General features: G+C 37.5%; 1 protein-coding gene across 2 annotated transcripts; it reads left to right on the forward strand.

The window, feature by feature from the left end:
• Nucleotides 1-2,286: 2,286 nt before the first annotated feature.
• On the forward strand, nucleotides 2,287-13,279 carry LOC111784481 (protein SET DOMAIN GROUP 41). 2 transcript variants are annotated; one of them, XM_023665175.1, is made up of 6 exons: nucleotides 2,287-3,003; nucleotides 3,104-3,146; nucleotides 3,229-3,329; nucleotides 4,060-4,158; nucleotides 12,239-12,854; nucleotides 12,955-13,279. In XM_023665175.1, the coding sequence occupies exons 1-6, from the start codon at nucleotides 2,302-2,304 to the stop codon at nucleotides 13,092-13,094; spliced, it is 1,701 nt and encodes a 566-aa protein (XP_023520943.1). In that variant the 5' UTR covers nucleotides 2,287-2,301; the 3' UTR covers nucleotides 13,095-13,279. The 2 variants fall into 2 exon arrangements, with proteins under 2 accessions (XP_023520943.1, XP_023520942.1); XM_023665174.1 differs by having other exon boundaries at nucleotides 12,239-13,279.
• Nucleotides 13,280-21,636: the final 8,357 nt, after the last annotated feature.

Genomic DNA, 21,636 nt, shown 5'->3' on the forward strand with positions numbered 1-21,636 from the left:
CTACTGTGGGAATTGACTCACCTAATCTAGCATAAGATAATTTAAACTTACTCGTAATAATTTAAACTAACTAAAACCTCATTTTGCATAAATAATTTAAACTAGACTCCAAAAGTTTACAATAGTTAAAAGGTAGTCATACTAACCTTCAACGCTTCTGAAGGGTTGAAACTAGTAGGAAAGGGTCCGAGCGTATCAGAACCAAGTTGGATCAGCCAAAATGTTGACCTTGAGCCGTCAAAAAGTGTACTCTCCAATTGGCTCGAACCGTTTAAGTGGGATGATAAAAAGAAGTGAGAGACCTCCCTTTTATGATGGAGACAAACTCCCCACTCCTCAACTTAAAGCAACGTCGAACAATTTCCTTTTTTTTTTCTTCTGATTTTTGGGTTATTATAGCATGTCGTACGTCTTTTTAGGAAGAAACAATATACTGTCTTTCGACACCCTCTTTACTAGTTCACGAATAAGGGTTGTGACCTAAATGCCCCTACGAGATACTTGGTCAATCTAATGTTCTATGGATCTAAAACTAGGTTCTATGACCCTAATAACATAAAACAATAGCTTATAATCTATTATGAACTTAACATGCATTCCCGGGCAATATTATCATCCAATAACATAATTGACTATACACGAGTTTCTAAACCCTAAATCAAGCATTTATAAATGTGAATATACACACATCATGCTCAACATGCTCAAACACAATAAATAATAAATCAACCAAGGTACGTCTGAAAGCTTATAAATACGTTAACTTTATTGAATAACGTACTTTTAGGTTCAAGGCCTAGCAATCATGATACTAGGTCAATAAAGCTTCTGGACATGATTTCTAATCATTTGCCCATGGTCCTAATCGAACCTACAAATATTTCTTGAAACTTGCTCCATTTGGCTACTTGTTCGATTAGATGTTTACATGTTCAAACATGTTTGGGTTCATTTTTCACGACCTTCCTAAAGTTGATGTTTCCTCAAATTTCTTGAGTAGGTTAGAAATTGAGTATATTCCTTGGAACACAAAAAATTATTCTGAGAACCAGTCTAAGCCTAGGTGAACCGATCCAAATAGTGAGCAAAGGTCTACAAAATCTAAAGGGGACGACATGGCCAATATTGGAGTTGCCACATCATCTTTATCTACCTATAAGCCAACAAATGACTCGCAAAGATAGTTCTCGACCCCTCTAAAACTCACATCTTTTTCATTGATCTAGGGACTATTTCAACTCAGTTTCTTTATGAATATTATAGTCTTATTTGAGATAGGTTTAAGCTATTATGGTTAAAAATAATTAAGATATGTTGAGCGGAAATAGGCTACTCGATACTGACTCCATATCGAACTTGACCCATATCAACTTTTTTGGTTCTTGGGTTCTAGCTACTTCTAGCCTTCCGTTTCTTCATCAAAGTTGCTCCTCTCCTTGCCATGAAGCTTGAAATTCACTGTGGAGGAGAGATTTCTAAACAAATTGAGAGCCCCTTTACTTATTTTTCTTCGAGCTACCTATTTGTGTCCTGTAAACTTTTGAGACTGATAAACATGCTAATTCTTCCTCAATAAAAAAATGCCCTTACTAAGTGGATCGAATTTACCATCTTTAGGTCATTCTTTCGAGGAATGGGCTAGACCGGAATCTGTAGGGCTCCATCCACTGAGTGCCAATGCCGAAGGCGTAGTGGCATTTCCTTCGGTAACTGCATCATCCTGGTGCAGGGCGGTCAGACCAAATCCAATTCATCCTGGTCCGATCCCGTATTTGGAGGAGTAGGTGAACGTACTCGTGAAGCGAGACTTATGACCTTCTTAAGTCATAAGGATGGAGCGTGCAAAGTCAATCGTGCACCTGTCGATTAACTCTTTTAGGGTTATTTTTCCACAAATACCCTTTCCGGATTATTTTTCTAATTTACACATATTAAATATTTAATTTCAATTTTTACCTTTTAACCCTTTTTCCTTCCTTATCTCCTTTGTATTTTGTATATATTGAGTCGCATATAATAATATTTGAAATATTAATCTTCTCGAATTATAAAGAGAAAGTATTATACAAATTTATTGTATAAAATATCTTCACTCACATGTCTTCACATTAACCAATTTGAATCAAATTATTTGTAACAATTACAAAGTGGACGGTATCAATAGTGTTACTAGAACAAGGAATCTAACCGGTTGTTATCATGTTTGAAAATAATTATAATGTAAATTACCATATGTTAATATATATTTTTAAAATTAAATAATAATATTCGTACTCATTCATTTTCAGTAAGGAGAGAGAAATGGAGATGGAAATGAGAGCAATGGAAGACATAGAAATGGCGGAAGACATTACTCCGCCGTTGCCTCCCCTCACCGCCGCTCTCCACGATGCCTTCCTCCTCACTCACTGCTCCTCCTGTTTCTCCCCTCTCCCAAATTCCTCAATTTCTCACTCTAATCTCCTCCGCTACTGCTCCCCTATATGCTCCCATTCCGATTCCCTCACCGCCGCCGTCTTCTCCACCGGTCAGTTCCCCTTCTCCGACACCTCCGACCTCCGCGCCTCCCTCCGCCTCCTCCACCTCCTTCTCTCTGATCCCTCCGCTTGGCGCTCTGCTCCTCCCGAGCGTATCTTTGGCCTTCTCACCAATCGGGAGAAATTGATGCTTGCTGATGACGATTCCGAGGTTTTCGTCAAGATTCGGGAAGGGTCCGACGCCATGGCCGCTTCCAGACGGACGAACTCTGCCGATATTCGCTATGACAACGCCTTGGAAGAGGCTATCCTGTGCCTTGTCTTGACCAACGCCGTCGAGGTTCAGGATTCGGTTGGCCGAACCATTGGGATTGCTGTGTACCATCCAACTTTCTGCTGGATCAATCACAGTTGTTCTCCCAATGCTTGTTACAGATTTGAAACTCCGTCGGATTCCATCAAGACGAGGCTACGGATTTCCCCCTTCTGTACTGACATTGGTACTGGTGAAGGAAGTTGCAGTCAAGTAATTGTTTCAACTACGAATAACTTTCATTTTCTTTATGGGCGTTTCTCTCCCTTTCTCGTGAAATTAGTGAGAGCTTTTGCATGATTGTTTATGGCAGATGAGTACTGTTCGTAGAAACTTTTCGCATTTCATTACAAAAGGTGTGTTTCTTCACGTTTGCAATCAGTTAAATGCTGTTGTTGTTGTCCCTGTTTGTATATATTCATGTGAATTTTGATGAAGATTTTCAGGGTTATGGTCCAAGAGTCATGGTTAGGAGTATAAAGAGTATAAGGAATGGCGAAGCAGTCACGATTGCATACTGTGACTTGTTGCAACCCAAGGTATTGCAGTTCTATCTTATTTTTGTTATCTTCCCTTCATAATATTTCAGTGGAAATTTCTGAACTAAGTTCCACATAAGCATGCCAAATTTCATTATGAGCTTGGTATATATTTCAACTCAAAGATTTGCAAGAGTAAATGAATGTGATGCTTGTGGAATATTGTAACGCCCCAGATCTGGGCTTTCCCTCAAGGCTTTAAAACGTGTATGCTAGGGGAAGGTTTCCACACCCTTATAAAGGGTGGTTTGTTCTCCTCCCCAACCAATGTGGGACATCACAATCCACCCCCCTTCGGGGCCCAGCGTCCTCGTTGGCACTCTTTCCTTCCTCCAATCGATGTGAGATTGCCCCCAAATTCACCCCCCTTTAGGGACCAGCGTCCTTACTGGTACACCGCCTCGTGTCTACCCCCTTCGGGGAACAGCGAGAAGGCTGGCACATCGTCCGATGTCTAACTCTGATACCATTTGTAAGGGTGTGGAAACCTTCCCCTAGCAGACACGTTTTAAAGCCTTAAGGGGAAGCCCAAAAGGGATTGTAACGACCCAGATCCGCCGCTAGCAGATATTGTCCTCTTTGAGCTTTCCCTTTCGGGCTTCCCCTCAAGGCTTTAAAACGCGTCTGCTAGGGGAAGGTTGCCACACCCTTATAAGGACTGTTTNATATCGTTGTTAATTTCATCTTCTTGTGGAATAGATTTGTGAGAAATTTGTTGATTTTATCTCAGGCAATGAGGCAGTCAGAATTGCGATCAAGATATAAATTTGTCTGCAGTTGCCAGCGATGTAGTGCCAAGCCCCCAACTTATGTGGACCATGCTTTGCAAGTAAGAAAAACTATTAAATTTTTTTTACAACTTGTTGTGTTTTTGAAATTTGGCTATGAATTCAAATTTTTCCTTAACAAAGATGAAAACCAATGTAAAGAAAATGTGAGGAATCAATCACATATTTCAAAAACCAAAGCCAAATGCTAAAAAACTATGTAGTATCCTTAGCGATTAGGAGGAGTTTGGTATCACTTCTTGACATAGTGAAAATGTATTTGGCTTATTGAAAACATTCAAGATGTTTATGTAAGGTATCTCCTTGTAAAAGAGTGCTAGGGAGACGCTGGGCCTTGAAGGGGGTGGATTGTGATGTCCCACATTGGTTGGGGAGGAGAACAAAAAGACCCTTTATGAGGGTGTGGAAACCTTCCCCTAGTAGATGCGTTTTAAAGCCTTGAGGGGAATCTCGAAAGGGAAAGCCCAAAGAGGACAATATGTACTAGCGGTGGATCTAGGTCGTTACAAATGGTATCAGAGCCAAACACCGGATGATGTGCCAGCCTTCTCGCTGTTCCCCGAAGGGGGGTAGACACGAGCCAGTGTGCTAGTAAGGACGCTGGTCCCAAAGGCGGGTGGATTTGGTGGGGGTCTCATATCGATTGGAGAGAGGAACGAGTGCCAGCGAGGACGCTGGACACCAAAGGGGGGTGGATTGTTATGTCCCACATTGGTTATAAGGGTGCGGAAACCTTCCCCTAGCAGACGCATTTTAAAGCCTTGAGGGGAAGCCTGAAAGGAAAAGCCCAAAGAGGACAATATCTACTAGCAGTGGGTTTGGGTCGTTACATAAACTGCCCTCATCTGACTAACTTGCAGGCTCCATGTCTTTCTTGCCCCTCCTAGTGTACTAATTAGTAATTGGTGGCCTAACATCACCCGCTGGGGTCGGAGACATTGTTGAGTTGCTCCCATGTTGCTCCCAAGTTGCTTCATGACCTAGCAAGTTCTTCCAACTGACTAATAACTTAGTCATGCCCGTGGTGCTATTCTTTTGATAACTGAAAATTTCCTCACGTTCAACTTTCCATCCAAAATCACTGGTCTACACAGGCAGCTTGGGCTTACTTGATGGTTTTGTTCCCAGAGCCTTCTCATCTGAGAATCATGGAATACTTGATGTATTGTTGTCCCAAGTGGAAGTTGGAGTTTATAAGCCACTGGCCCAATCTTGTATTCGATGAAATAAGGTTCAAAGAACTTCAGGGCTAACTTCTCACTACATTTCTTTGGTGGTGATGCCTGTCTATAAGGACGAATTTTGAAGAAAATCCAATCACCTACTGCAAATTCCACTTCCCTTTGTTTCATCCGAGGAGGAGTTAGGTGTTTTTTTGGATTCCATACAATAGCTAAGGAGGAGGTGCCCTGCCATTCACCACTTTGAATATATGGAACAGTGGTGTTATGCCTGCCCAACACAACTATTGTATAACGTTCACCACGAAAACACCTTAGGTAATTTTCTACACATTTATTTTATTTATTTTCCTTTGTTCATTTGCCTGAGGGTGGTATGGAGTGCTTTGCCAGAGTTGAGTCCCCTGTATCTGAAGAAGTTCAGTCCAGAAATGACTGATAAAGATCTTATCATAGTCTGAAATGATTGAGTTTGGAAACCTATGTAACTCTACTACCTTTCTAATAAATAGGGATGCTTATGTCTTAGCTGTAAACCGATGTTTGATGGCAAAAAACTGAGCATATTTACCGAAATGGTCCACGACTACTAAGATGGTATCATGTCCTTCTGATCGTGGTAATCCTTCAATAAACCCCATAGCTGATTTGTTTCGTTGACAGACTACACAATCCTTCAATAAACCCCATGCCTTAACAATACAACTCACTAGTCAAATGTTTGTAGGACTGTAGGAAACCAGAGTGTCCTCCAATTACAGAGTGATGGTACATGTGTAGAGTAGATGGGATCAAAGTGGAAGTTTTTGATAATGGTAACCTCCCCTTGCATTTCAATGTTCCTTGATGAAAGGAGAATTTGGATAGCTTTTCCCTTTCGTCTTGCAACTGTTGGATGATCTTGCCGAGCTCGGGGTCATCTTCAACCTCTTCTTTAATCGTATCTACATCCAATATGGCAGGGGGACAAATGGGTGAGACTCACTAATACGAGCTGAGATTTAGTGTTGGGAACTTACGATCATGAAGAAGGCCCAATTGGTGAAGGGACCGGAACAATCCTAAGCTGATGCAGGTAAGCAACCACTAAAATGGCCTAGTGTGTTAACTCTAAGGGGAACTCATCTTCATCAAAGGATAATAGCTAGTGGCGAACTTGATCCCCACATGTACCATTACGATACAGAGTGAAGCAATGCAGCAATAGATACGTCGAGAATGGCCAACGAAAAGATTTTCGAAATTGAAATTTTTAGCTCAAAAGAAAAAGGACCTAGTTTTCAATCGCATTAGTCATGCTAGGGTATTGTAAGTACTAAGTCTTTGCCAGGGTATCAGAGCCAAATTAGTGAGGGAAGAGGAGTATTCAATCTCTAAGAATCAAGGTTGAATGCAGGAAGAAGATGAAAAATTCAAAGGAATTTGGAGTATGTTATGACTGGGAGAATAGCCCTTGTGTTCCAGGGGGTAAGACGCGGAAAATGCAGTAAGCCCATTGACAAGTTTGGGTGCTTAATCATACAAAAGATTCCAAAGAAAATTTTATAACAATAACCTGACATCTTTATTAAAGACATTCTAATAATGAAGAAAATGACAAACGAAGATTGATAACTTGTCGGCCTCACAATGAAGGCTCACATGTGAATTATTAATCTTTTGTCTGGGTGAATTATTGGTCTTTTGTCTTTGTGAATTATTAGTTTGCTTTAGGTTTTGTCTATAAAAAGACTTCTTGAAGGTATAGAGAGGCATTGGTCGATAGCTATCTCTAAAATCAATCAGAAACCAAGAGACGAAACCTTTCTACTCCATTTATCTTTTTTATTTTCGACATTTTAATGAATGAGTTCTTAAAAAAGTTTACCAAATCAAATCGTCTCAAATGTTCTAACCAAGCAGAAGAAAGTTTAGATGGGAGAGGGAAACCTCCACCATCTTGAATACTGTCAATCTAGAATACCATATTGCAAGAATTGAAGAAAAACTTCAAAATTGGACTCTTTCGAAGGTAGATCCTAATACTATTTGCTAATTTTCAACCTTCAATTTTGCTCAAAGATCATGCATCAAATTCTCGGAGAAAAATATCCCAATTCATAGCAATAGAGAATCTCTGAATCTTTTTTCAAAATCTCTTATACTCCAACACCGTGAAGAGTTTAATTATCTTCACGTCGGTCTTGTTCAAGTTGCGATAAAACCGTTATTCAGACTTGGGCTAGATATCCCTGTCTTTATCTCCTTTCGAGATAAGAGACATGAAGATTTCTCAAATTCCTTCCTGGGAATGGTTCAATATAATTTAGAGAATGTACCTGTCTATTTCAATTGCTATCTAAATTTTACTTTGTCACTCAAAGATCCGCATATATTATCATCCCTTATGCTGGACCTATAATAAAAAAAACTTGAACATCAAGGTTGAAACCCATTCTTCAGTCGTTATATTCAGAGGTTATTACAAGTTCATGAATACAAATATCTCTCCAAGAGCATTAAGATCCTCACCAAAATGATCCACTATGCTCATAGAAGCAAATATTGGGAAGTCGTGACCGTTCCAAAACCCTCCCTTAGGATCAAATAACTAAAAATACTCTCTGGAAAATAGAAGACGCCCGTTTTCTCAAAAGAAAAGAGTCTCAAAACCCTGTTCAAATCATCGAACATGATAACGGAAGCGTTGAAATAAAGTTCAGCAAAGAACCTTCGTCAAATCCAAAAGTGAAAAAATTCCTGAGTTCGAGACCGAGTATTTCAGGAATTTCAAGCTCAATATATGACCCTTTAAAAGTAAAGGATGTCAACTACGATCAAAGAAGAGCCTCGATCCACTATGAAGATGGCTCAAGATCTCCAATCCATACTGATATGGATACTCANAGGTAATTTTCTACACATTTATTTTATTTATTTTCCTTTGTTCATTTGCCTGAGGGTGGTATGGAGTGCTTTGCCAGAGTTGAGTCCCCTGTATCTGAAGAAGTTCAGTCCAGAAATGACTGATAAAGATCTTATCATAGTCTGAAATGATTGAGTTTGGAAACCTATGTAACTCTACTACCTTTCTAATAAATAGGGATGCTTATGTCTTAGCTGTAAACCGATGTTTGATGGCAAAAAACTGAGCATATTTACCGAAATGGTCCACGACTACTAAGATGGTATCATGTCCTTCTGATCGTGGTAATCCTTCAATAAACCCCATAGCTGATTTGTTTCGTTGACAGACTACACAATCCTTCAATAAACCCCATGCCTTAACAATACAACTCACTAGTCAAATGTTTGTAGGACTGTAGGAAACCAGAGTGTCCTCCAATTACAGAGTGATGGTACATGTGTAGAGTAGATGGGATCAAAGTGGAAGTTTTTGATAATGGTAACCTCCCCTTGCATTTCAATGTTCCTTGATGAAAGGAGAATTTGGATAGCTTTTCCCTTTCGTCTTGCAACTGTTGGATGATCTTGCCGAGCTCGGGGTCATCTTCAACCTCTTCTTTAATCGTATCTACATCCAATATGGCAGGGGGACAAATGGGTGAGACTCACTAATACGAGCTGAGATTTAGTGTTGGGAACTTACGATCATGAAGAAGGCCCAATTGGTGAAGGGACCGGAACAATCCTAAGCTGATGCAGGTAAGCAACCACTAAAATGGCCTAGTGTGTTAACTCTAAGGGGAACTCATCTTCATCAAAGGATAATAGCTAGTGGCGAACTTGATCCCCACATGTACCATTACGATACAGAGTGAAGCAATGCAGCAATAGATACGTCGAGAATGGCCAACGAAAAGATTTTCGAAATTGAAATTTTTAGCTCAAAAGAAAAAGGACCTAGTTTTCAATCGCATTAGTCATGCTAGGGTATTGTAAGTACTAAGTCTTTGCCAGGGTATCAGAGCCAAATTAGTGAGGGAAGAGGAGTATTCAATCTCTAAGAATCAAGGTTGAATGCAGGAAGAAGATGAAAAATTCAAAGGAATTTGGAGTATGTTATGACTGGGAGAATAGCCCTTGTGTTCCAGGGGGTAAGACGCGGAAAATGCAGTAAGCCCATTGACAAGTTTGGGTGCTTAATCATACAAAAGATTCCAAAGAAAATTTTATAACAATAACCTGACATCTTTATTAAAGACATTCTAATAATGAAGAAAATGACAAACGAAGATTGATAACTTGTCGGCCTCACAATGAAGGCTCACATGTGAATTATTAATCTTTTGTCTGGGTGAATTATTGGTCTTTTGTCTTTGTGAATTATTAGTTTGCTTTAGGTTTTGTCTATAAAAAGACTTCTTGAAGGTATAGAGAGGCATTGGTCGATAGCTATCTCTAAAATCAATCAGAAACCAAGAGACGAAACCTTTCTACTCCATTTATCTTTTTTATTTTCGACATTTTAATGAATGAGTTCTTAAAAAAGTTTACCAAATCAAATCGTCTCAAATGTTCTAACCAAGCAGAAGAAAGTTTAGATGGGAGAGGGAAACCTCCACCATCTTGAATACTGTCAATCTAGAATACCATATTGCAAGAATTGAAGAAAAACTTCAAAATTGGACTCTTTCGAAGGTAGATCCTAATACTATTTGCTAATTTTCAACCTTCAATTTTGCTCAAAGATCATGCATCAAATTCTCGGAGAAAAATATCCCAATTCATAGCAATAGAGAATCTCTGAATCTTTTTTCAAAATCTCTTATACTCCAACACCGTGAAGAGTTTAATTATCTTCACGTCGGTCTTGTTCAAGTTGCGATAAAACCGTTATTCAGACTTGGGCTAGATATCCCTGTCTTTATCTCCTTTCGAGATAAGAGACATGAAGATTTCTCAAATTCCTTCCTGGGAATGGTTCAATATAATTTAGAGAATGTACCTGTCTATTTCAATTGCTATCTAAATTTTACTTTGTCACTCAAAGATCCGCATATATTATCATCCCTTATGCTGGACCTATAATAAAAAAAACTTGAACATCAAGGTTGAAACCCATTCTTCAGTCGTTATATTCAGAGGTTATTACAAGTTCATGAATACAAATATCTCTCCAAGAGCATTAAGATCCTCACCAAAATGATCCACTATGCTCATAGAAGCAAATATTGGGAAGTCGTGACCGTTCCAAAACCCTCCCTTAGGATCAAATAACTAAAAATACTCTCTGGAAAATAGAAGACGCCCGTTTTCTCAAAAGAAAAGAGTCTCAAAACCCTGTTCAAATCATCGAACATGATAACGGAAGCGTTGAAATAAAGTTCAGCAAAGAACCTTCGTCAAATCCAAAAGTGAAAAAATTCCTGAGTTCGAGACCGAGTATTTCAGGAATTTCAAGCTCAATATATGACCCTTTAAAAGTAAAGGATGTCAACTACGATCAAAGAAGAGCCTCGATCCACTATGAAGATGGCTCAAGATCTCCAATCCATACTGATATGGATACTCAATCTGTCTACGAAAGTCGCTAAACGTCATTAGATTGAACGATTGAACCATTCCCAGCAAGAAATTTGAGAAATCTTCATGTTTCGTGTCTTGAAAGGAGATAAAGATGGGGATATCTTCAGAGATTCCCTATTGCTATTAATTGAGATATTTTTCTCCGAGAATTTGATGCATGATCTTTGAGTAAAATTGAAGGTTGAAACTTAGTAAATAGTTTTAGTATCTACCTTCGGAATAGTCCAATTTGAAGTTTTTCTTCAATTCTGGCCATATGGTATTCTTGATTGACAGTATGGTGAGGCCTTTGTGCCCACTCTGTGTCCATCTGAACTTTCTTCTGCTTGGTTAGAAGATTTGAGACGATTTTATTTGGGGAACATTTTTAAGAACTTGTTTATTAAAGTGTCGAAAATAAGAAAGATAAGGGGAGTATAAAGGTTTCTTCTCTTGGTTTCTGATTGATTTTAGAGAGACCTATCGACCAATGCCTCTCTATACATTCAAGAAGTCTTTTTATAGACTCCAGATTTGAAAATAAACGTAAACTAAGAGATAAGATTAAATCTAGCAAGATAGGAACGATGCGAGATTTGTTTTTCTAAAAGTCTTAAATTAAGAAAAAACCTAAAGCAAACTAATAATTCACCGAGACAAAAGACTAATAATTCATAAAGACAAAAGATTAATAATTCACATGTGAGCTTTTATTGTGTGGCCAACAAGTTGTCAATCTTCATTTGTCATTTTCTTCTTTATTGAAGTGTCTTTTTAATAAAGATGTCAGGTTGTTGATATAAAATTTTCTTTGGAATCTTTCGTATGATTGAGCACCCAAACTTGCCAACGACTTACTGCACTTCCCGCGTCTTACCACATGGAACACCAAGGGCTATTCTCTCAGCTATCACATACTCCAAATTCCTCTAAATTTCTCTTATCTTCTTCCTGCGTTCAACCTTGATTCTTAGAGATTGAATACTCTTTCCTCACTAATTTGGCTCTGATACCACGACGAAGGCTTAGTATTTACAATACCCTAGCATAACTAATGCGATTGAACATGACTTAAGCTTAGTATTTACAATACCCTAATTCTTAGAGATTGAATACTCCTACTGCGCTTCATGCATCTTACCACCTGGAACACAAGAGTTATTCTCTCAGCTATCATATACTCCAAATTCCTCAAGGAAATAATACAACAGGAAAGCAGTAAAAGAAAGCGATAAAGTAGTACAAGGCATGAGTTTCAGCGTGTAACGGGAATGCGGCCATAGGCATCACGACTTGAACAAGCATGACCGTGACACTAAACAAATATATGAAAAACGTTAAAAGAGTGCTATTGTCCTTCCCTAACACGTATACCGCGCAACATTCCCTCAGCGGTCTCATAATAATTGGTGGGTGGTTAGATTTCTTGTGATTTCTGTTGTTCTTTCGAATAGTGTCGTAGTAAAATGATATGCATTTTAAATTTCTTCAGGAAATCTCTGCTGTCAATGTGGAATTGCTTGATTCAACTTCCATTAGCAACTTTGATTATGACACTGCAATAGCAAGAATAGATGATTATGTCAACAATGCCATAGCTGAGTACCTGTCTATTGGTTCCTCTGAATCATGTTGTGAGAAGCTTCAAAACTTGCTTACTTTAGGTTTCTACGACGAGCAAGCGGAAGACGGGGACGGAAAACAGCTTCTTAACTTAAGGCTGCATCCCGTGCACTTCCTGTTGCTGAACGCGTACACTGCTCTAGCATCGGCTTACAAAGTCCGTTCATGGAATGGCGATGAAAATCAATGCAACGCTACGATGAGCAAAACAAGTGCAGCTTACTCCTTGTTCCTTGCAGGTGCTACTCATCATCTTTTTCTTTCTGAACCGTCTTTGATTGCTTCTGCTGCAAATTGTTGGGTTGTTGCTGGAGAGTCTTTGCTCATTCTTGTTAAACATAGCTCATTATGGGGCTCCAACACTTCAAAATCGAGCTCCCCTATGGGCGAAATAACGTGTTTAAACTGCTCATGGGTCGATAAGTTCAATACGAGTAGAATCCATGGTCGATCTATAGAAGCAGATTTTCGGGAGTTTTCGATTGGTATTTCTAATTGCATTGCTAATATTTCACAAAAATATTGGAGCTTTCTGGCTCATGAATGCTCATATTTGAAGGCTTTCACTGACCCCTTTGATTTCAGCTGGCCGAAGACGATCACGACATGTTCGAATTACCGTGATCGTTCGTGTGATTGTAGTAAAATTCAAGATGTTTCTGACCAAGACAGGCAATCTATCTTTGAGCTTGGTATCCATTGCTTATTCTATGGAGGTTATTTAGCAAGTATTTGTTATGGTCACCATTCACATTTGGCATCCCAGATTCAATGTATTTTACATGACATGAACTGATACAGTTATTTAGTAGAAATATAAGTTATTCTGCGATTTGAGTACACAATCAGTCATTTCCGACACATTATCCTTATGTTAATAGCAAATGGGTGACATGAAGATTTTTAGTCCTCTACTCTGCCAATTGAGCTGTATCGGCCATTTTCGATACATTAGGCTTATTTTAATATTAAATTTGAACTGGTGACATGAAAATTTTCAATTCTCTGTTCTACTAATTGAGCTATATCGGCCATTTCATTTCTGACATATTAGACTTATTTTAATAGCAGATTTGATTTCTTGCCATTTCTTTACGATGATTGACCCTTTTAGATTAGGAAAGAACCAATTTACCACTCGAATGTTTCATAAGATGATCATAGACGACTTAACTTTAATCTGGAGAGAGTTATAAACACTCATGTCTATGAGAGCTCCTAGCATAGGTGAAAATGATTTTTGTAGTCAATTTGATATGTCTATAATTTTGCGAGATGGAATTCATTCATTTTCATATAGAGAAAGTAGATAGAATTTACTCATTCCAAGATGGAACTCACTCATTTTCATATATGGAAAGTGGATGAATAGTTTTCTTGAGTGCTTATTTGGGGACTTGAATAATGGGCCCTATTCTCTCATTGGCTCGGGACGAATTTAGTTTATGGCTAGATCATAAACAAACTATTTATTAGAGAATAAGTGATACTTAAGGAAAAGATGTAACTCCACGGGTAAAATGAACTTTTGATCGAGTTATAATTTAACAACCCTATTTTGCTACTAAATAGAGCTACTATCATATGTATGACGTGACCTTTTTTATGAAGAAACGTTCATTTAAAATAATTCATAAAATAATGTCATGGACTTACACATTAAAAAAATATCAATAAATCCAAAAAAAAACAAATAAAAAAAATGAACAATTAGGAATCTCCATANCGCCACCATCATTCGTACATGACTGTCTTGCCTTTACCTGAAAGGTAAGAGTAGCACATGACTTGAGTATTTTAAGAAATACTTAATAGGTGACCCCACTATTGAGGTTGTGAAAGGTAAATATATGCGTGGGACTTATCATTTAAATCATCATTTCATTCTCTTTGGCGGCTTTCTAGTTTGAGCTAAATTGGATATGTAGTACTTCTTTACCCACGACCCACATGTGCAAACGTGGACCCACCAGGTGGGTTCATGCACGTACGAGTCGTGTGTAGAATAGTAAATATACATTCAATGACTCGCTTAGGATAGTTACCTAAGAGAATACGACTTTAAAATGATAAGTCTAACTCATGTTGCTGTCTCTGCATTTACTAACCCCAATAGTGGGGTCACTTACTGAGTATTCCTTAAAATATTCAAGCTACGTATTACTTCTACTTTTTAGGTAAAGGCAAAACACCCGTGCACGGTTGACCGCATCATCACAACTTTAAGACCATGACACATGCATAGGGTAATTGTATTTAACTTTGTAGACTATAGGTTAATATAGGGTATTATTGTTTTTTTTTCTTAGGTTTATTTTAATTTATTATATCTTTAAGATTGTTTTAAAACATGTAAGTCCATGATATTGTTTTATGAAGATTTTTTAAATGATTATTTCCACCTAAGAAGTCATGTTATGAAAACGGTGGTAACTTTTGGTTAGTAGAAAACTAGGGTCGCTACAAAGCATGGGCTTAACTTGCCGTTTCGTCAAACCCTTAAGATGTCTTTCATTGGGAACACCTTCAAAAATATCTTGTTGCCTACTTAAAAAATTCAAGTTTTTACGCCTCACGTTGGCATCAATTTTCTGTCTATTCTAAGTCGTGCACATTCTTGCCTTGATCTTTTGGGCCTCATTTGGTAACTTGGACTAACACCTCTGGTCCCAATAATTCATGTTTGCCTACCTAGTCCCAACACATCGGGGCCTTCATTGTGTCAATATCAAGTTTCAAACAGTATCGGACTAATAGCCTAATATATGTGGCTGTAAATGATTTTCATAAGATCTAATTTGAAAGCCCAACTGTTTATGAAATTGAGACGTTGCTGTTGCTAATATTGACATCACATAATCTCATCTATTCTTCATAGGGTTGAGACTTTATCCAAAGTAACATGTGTAAGCTTGTGAGTGCAACAACCCACCACTACTCGAATGACGGTGTGACCTTTTGTTATCTTAGGTAAACTTAGAAAGAATTCCGTGACACAACCTCTCAAGTGGTTGAACCTTTTGATACCCCTCGTATTCACTAACTAGTGGGTTGGACATATCCTTTAACAACTCTCCACCTGACCTACCACCTTCAAGAGCTTAACCAGCATGAGATTCACTCACTTTGCTTGCACCAGTAATTTAGTATAAAATCCAAATTAAGAACGAGACAAACAATCTCATGTTTCTTTTGTAAATATGAGGTAGGATGCTAATCTTTTGAGTTGCCTTAATACTCTAACTAGTTACCTCTTCATAATATCGTTAAACTTTAATAACTTTCATATATCATCTAGCACATCGCCGAAAAATTCCTTTAACTTCTAAAATTTCTTCTCATAGACTCATTTTAAAGCTATCGGAATAAGAATCCTAAATTAATTCTATATGTAGATGGAGAAATTCAAATGTGAATGTCTCCCAAGCCCTAGTTCGGTTAAACGAAGACCCTCAAAATTCTAGCCCCAACTTCCTTTAAACTCCACAAATCTGAGTTAGCTTGTATTTTTCTCCCACATGCTAGGTCCCATCAACCTATCAAATCATCCTCGGCTATCTTTTGGGCTAAAAAGCTTAAGCAAACATGGTTGCACGTGGCTCTTTTGCCCTATTGAGAAATGTTAGGAGGAAGTATCAGATTGGCTAATTTAGGAAATGATTGTAGGTTTATAAGCAAAAGAATACATCTCCATTTGTACGAGACCTTTTAGAGAAGCCCACAAGCAAAGACATGATAGTTTATGTTCAAAGTGGACAATATCATACCAATGTGGAGATTCGTGATTCCTAACCGCTCCGATAAGACCTCCGGTGACGTTGAAAATCTCTAGTTATATTCTTTTTCTTACTCACACCAATTTCTCCTTCTTCCATATCTTCTTTTTAAGGGCTGATAAGATATGGTGACGGGGGAATCGTTAAGTGAGCGTAGGCCTGACACGACCTATATGGTTGAATAACCATATCGTGAGAGGAAGTTACGAAGGAATGAACAATTCAACACCTAAACACCTAAATCAAGTTTGAATCATGAAGCGTATGATTGGCTTGTAGGCTTAAGACAGGAATTTGAATTTTGCTAAGTAGAATTGAAGGTCGTGACAAAGGTCATGTATCCCTCCCACAAACACCCTTAAGGGATATTAAGCTGATAATGAAGAAAGTTTAGCATAAATATATTGTTTCAATGGATGAATCAACAACACGAACTTCTAGGTGCATGATGCCGAGGGAGAATTTGTAATGTTTGACAAGAAGAGGAAAAAGGAGAAAAAAAATGATGAAATGAACATAAAAAATATATATATCGTGTCTTTTAAATACTGCACGTTTGTACGTGACCGTTGTAATTCTAAGCCTCGAAAGTTGGTCGTACAAGTATCCTATTTTGTAAATAGATGCGTGTTTGATCAATTGTACGGAGTAATAGTATTCTAAAAAATTTAACTACGATTAAGCTATCATCAATTGAGGATAAATGAGGGAGACATATATGAGTATTATGAGTTTAGAGTGATATCGTTTAGACTCACCAATGCACTGATAATCTTTTTGGATCTAATGAACATAGTATTCAAGGAGATTTTAATCACTCTTGTAATTGTGTTCATTGACGATATCTTAGTATGTTCCAAGTTTGAGGAGGAACTCGAGATGCATCTCATGAAGGTATTGATGACTCTGATTCTATAAATTCTATAAAAGAGTAAATTTTGGCTTTGCTCATCCTACGATCGTAGCAGCAATCACTAAGCAACCTAACTCAGTCACTGTCACTAAGGTACATAATTTTTTGGGTCTAGCATGCTATTATCATCAATTTGTATAGGATTTTTCAAAGATAGCTGCATACCTTACTCAAACCTTACTCAACTAAGGAAAAGTCATTTACCTATAGTAGAGATTGTGAGACCAAATTTCTGAAGCCAAATCAGAGGTTAGTTTAAACAATTGTGTTTATCGTATTGACAAGAGCAAGAGGTTTTGTGGTGTACAACGACGCTTAGAATAATAATTGGGTTGTGTCCATATACAACATAAGAAAGTTATTGCATATATGTCTCGCCAATTGAAGAGTTATGAGCGAGATTATTCGATGCATTGGAACTAACAATAGTGGTGTTTTATTTTAAGATTTGAAGACATTACCTATATGAGAAGAGAATTCAAATCTTCACGGATCTTAACAATTTGAGGCATTTCTTCACCCAAGGCGTTTAATATAAGATAGCGCGCGTGGCTAGAATTAATCAAAGATTGGAATGTGGAGATATCATACAACCTAGGTAAGAAAAATGGAGTAACAAAACTTTGAGAAGGAAATAGACCCACATGTCAACATAGGTCACCAAATAGAGTACCATACGCGTTTGGAATGTAATGAAATAGATGCTCGGAGTGGTTACAACCGTGTTGGTTAGATTGTCGATCCGTTGATTTGCATCAGATTGAGATGTGACGAGGGACCAAGCGAGAAAAAAAATTCCCAATGGCATCCGATGATAAGGACGAGTGTGTATTTTTCGTAGTTTCTTAGTATCTTAGTTTAGTAAAAAGAAAAACTTAGTTGTCTTATGTAGTAGTGAAGCAAAATATATTGTGGTTGCTAATTGTGCTACTCAAGTTCTTCTAAATCAAACTCGTAGTGGTTTTAGATTAAAGTTTGATAGTAAGGTTAGTCATCACTTAATTATAGAGTATTCACTGAAGGATCATCTTATTCTTGATTTTGTAAACTCTATAAGCATGTATTTTTATTAAAAATGAGAAACAGAAGTGAGATTGAATGTTTAATCTTCATTGATGTTCATAACGTTTAAATAGGATACAAGCTACCAACTAACTCATGTAAATAAGATAAAATATATTCCACAACTAACTTTATATCTTAAATCAAATTTTATAATACTCCCCTTAAGTTATGGAGTGTAAGTTGATCACACCCAACTTGTCTTTCAGAAAATCAAATTAATGTCTTCCCAAAACTTTAGTGAAAGTATCTGCCAATTGCATTTTTAGTTGAAACATAACATGGTATGATGATTCCAACTTGTAACTTTTTTCGAACTATATGGAAATCTATTTCAATGTGCTTTGTACGTTCATGAAAAAATGGATTGGCTGCTATATGCAATGCTGCTTGATTATCAACATACAACAATGTTGGTTCGGACAACGAAGCTTTCAAGTCTTGAAGAATGTATCTCAGTCATGTTAACTCTAAACAAGTATTTGTCATAGCTCGATACTCAGCTTCTGCTGATGATCTGGACACATTGGTTTGCTTTTTAGACTTACAAGAAATAATTGAATTTCACAGGAAGATGCAAAATCCAGAAATAGACCGGTAGTTCAACAACCATCCCAATCAGAATCGCAATATGCTTGTAATTTTAAGTTGTTTTCAGATGGTAGTAGGAGTACTTGACCAGGAGTACCTTTGATGTATCTCAGAACTCGAAGAGCTGCCTCCCAATGTGGTTGCCTTAGTTCATGCATAAATGATTTACTCCAGGATTGCAAATTTGTCCCATTTAATTTGATTGGAACAAGTGAATATCCTCGCTGATCACTTCTTAGTTCATGCATAAATGATTTACTCAAGAATTGATAATTTGTCCCATTTAATTTGATTGGAATAAGTGAATATCTTGGCTGATCAAAATGGTGAATGTAATAAGGATGTGTTAAATCAACATCCAAAATTTTGAAGCTGGATTTGGCTGATTTCACCAAAAAGAAAATTTTGATATTTAAGAACACCAAGATCGATGTTCCACTTGAATCACTTGAGAGGTTTATGCGCATGGGCTACTCTAAGCATCAAGTTATTGATTCCTTTAAAGAAGTTTNACAAGAAATAATTGAATTTCACAGGAAGATGCAAAATCCAGAAATAGACCGGTAGTTCAACAACCATCCCAATCAGAATCGCAATATGCTTGTAATTTTAAGTTGTTTTCAGATGGTAGTAGGAGTACTTGACCAGGAGTACCTTTGATGTATCTCAGAACTCGAAGAGCTGCCTCCCAATGTGGTTGCCTTAGTTCATGCATAAATGATTTACTCCAGGATTGCAAATTTGTCCCATTTAATTTGATTGGAACAAGTGAATATCCTCGCTGATCACTTCTTAGTTCATGCATAAATGATTTACTCAAGAATTGATAATTTGTCCCATTTAATTTGATTGGAATAAGTGAATATCTTGGCTGATCAAAATGGTGAATGTAATAAGGATGTGTTAAATCAACATCCAAAATTTTGAAGCTGGATTTGGCTGATTTCACCAAAAAGAAAATTTTGATATTTAAGAACACCAAGATCGATGTTCCACTTGAATCACTTGAGAGGTTTATGCGCATGGGCTACTCTAAGCATCAAGTTATTGATTCCTTTAAAGAAGTTTTAGATGATAACCCAAACAAGGATATCTCATCACTTTGGCCACCCGTTTATATCGCCTTCGTGAAGATCTTGTTTACGGTCAAGTAGGAGCAGTTGGAAGGGAAAATAGGTCAACATGTTCTTATGATGAGGGGCATGAGCCAAAGATCATTGTTAGTGATAATGGAGAGAGATTATTTAACTTGAGAACTTGCTCATCATCTAATCATTCCATCATTGAATCCCGTAAAGATGTTGTGAAAGAAAATACAAACATCTTCAGCATGCCACCTTTGAGCTTTGGTGAGAAATTTGAAGATGCTTATAATGCAGTCTTGATATTGGATGATCGAGAATAGTTTGTTAACCATAGTTCTCGGTGACGAGAATGATTGAGAATATATGTAGCCAATTCAAGACCCAGATTGAGATTAGGAGGCTACCTGTTGGTGATGGAATCTAGATAGCTCACCACAAATATCTTGATAATGAACATTTTCTTGATTTTATTGTTGAAAGGAAAAGTATTGATGATTTGTAGTGCTCAATCACCGACAATCGCTATAGAGATGTAGACTTATCTTGTGGAAGGTGATCCCAATTCATCCATCGTCCTCTTTTTCAATCTCGGTCACTTTTCTTCTGTTCTTCCTCTTCTCTTGCTCTGATACCATGTTAAGAATCAGAAACATAAGTGAGATTGAAAGTCTAATATTCACTCATGTTCATACCATTTAGATAGGATACACGCTGCCAACTAACTCTAAAAAAATAAGAGAAAGTATAAATAAGAGGAAAAATTGTAACGGATTACATCTATATAAAATATATTCCACAGTTACCTTTGTATTCATTAATTATCATTTTTGTTTATTTTTTCGTGCTAACCTTATTCACCCAAGAATTGTCCTATCGATCCAACACCCAAGTTTAGTGAGTATTTCTTAACTTTGGGATTATTAAGTATAGTACTTTTCGCACAATGCTGCTCATGATAAACTTTAAGGAGAACTTAAGCTCCATTTCTATTTTTCATCTAATTTTACGGTTTTATCGAATCTTAAGCTAAGTTCCTCAGTAGATATTATTCTCTTTGGGCTTTTTTCGTCTAGCTCTGATACCATTTGTAATGGCTCAAACTTACAGCTAGCAAATATTGTACTATTTGGACTTTTCCTTTCAGGCTTCCCCTCAAGGCAGAGAGGTTTCTACACCCTTATAAAGAATGCTTCGTTCTCCTCCCCAACCGATATGGGATCCGCACAATTCACCCCCCTTCATGGCCTAGTGTCCTCGCTGGCACTCGTTCCCTTCTCTAATCGATGTGAACCCTTAAATTCACCTCCTTCGGGGCCAAGTGTCCTTGTTGGCACACCGTCTCGTATACACCCCCTTCAGAGCTCAAGTGTCCTTGCTGGCACCCTGAGCAGTATTTGGCTTTAATACAATTTGTACCAACTCAAGCCCACCGCTAGCAGATATTGTATCGTCATCATCTTAACTTAGTATTGTGGAAAAATAAAAAATAAAAAAAATCTGATTCCTCAAACCTCTCACAACCCTCTCCCCAAACAATTCTCTCCATAAAAACCTAATAGGAAAAACTCCAATCCGTCACCCAAAAATACCTCACACAGTAGAGATAGACGCTCGTAGAAATTCAAGGAAGGATTTGGCTAGTCGATTCTCCAAAACTTCTATATTTGTTGTTTTGTCCAACGTAAACCGTATTTAGATTATATGATCCAAGCAGCCAAATAATATTGACATATTTTTTTATTTAATATTTACTGCCAAACACAATTTAGAAACCATGAAACATAGAACCCAACTTGATTTTAAGGAATAAGAATTACCTAGGATTAAAATTTTGAAATAC

Source organism: Cucurbita pepo, unplaced genomic scaffold (genome assembly GCF_002806865.2).
Source record: "Cucurbita pepo subsp. pepo cultivar mu-cu-16 unplaced genomic scaffold, ASM280686v2 Cp4.1_scaffold000211, whole genome shotgun sequence".
In the NCBI taxonomy this organism is placed as follows: Eukaryota; Viridiplantae; Streptophyta; class Magnoliopsida; order Cucurbitales; family Cucurbitaceae; genus Cucurbita; species Cucurbita pepo.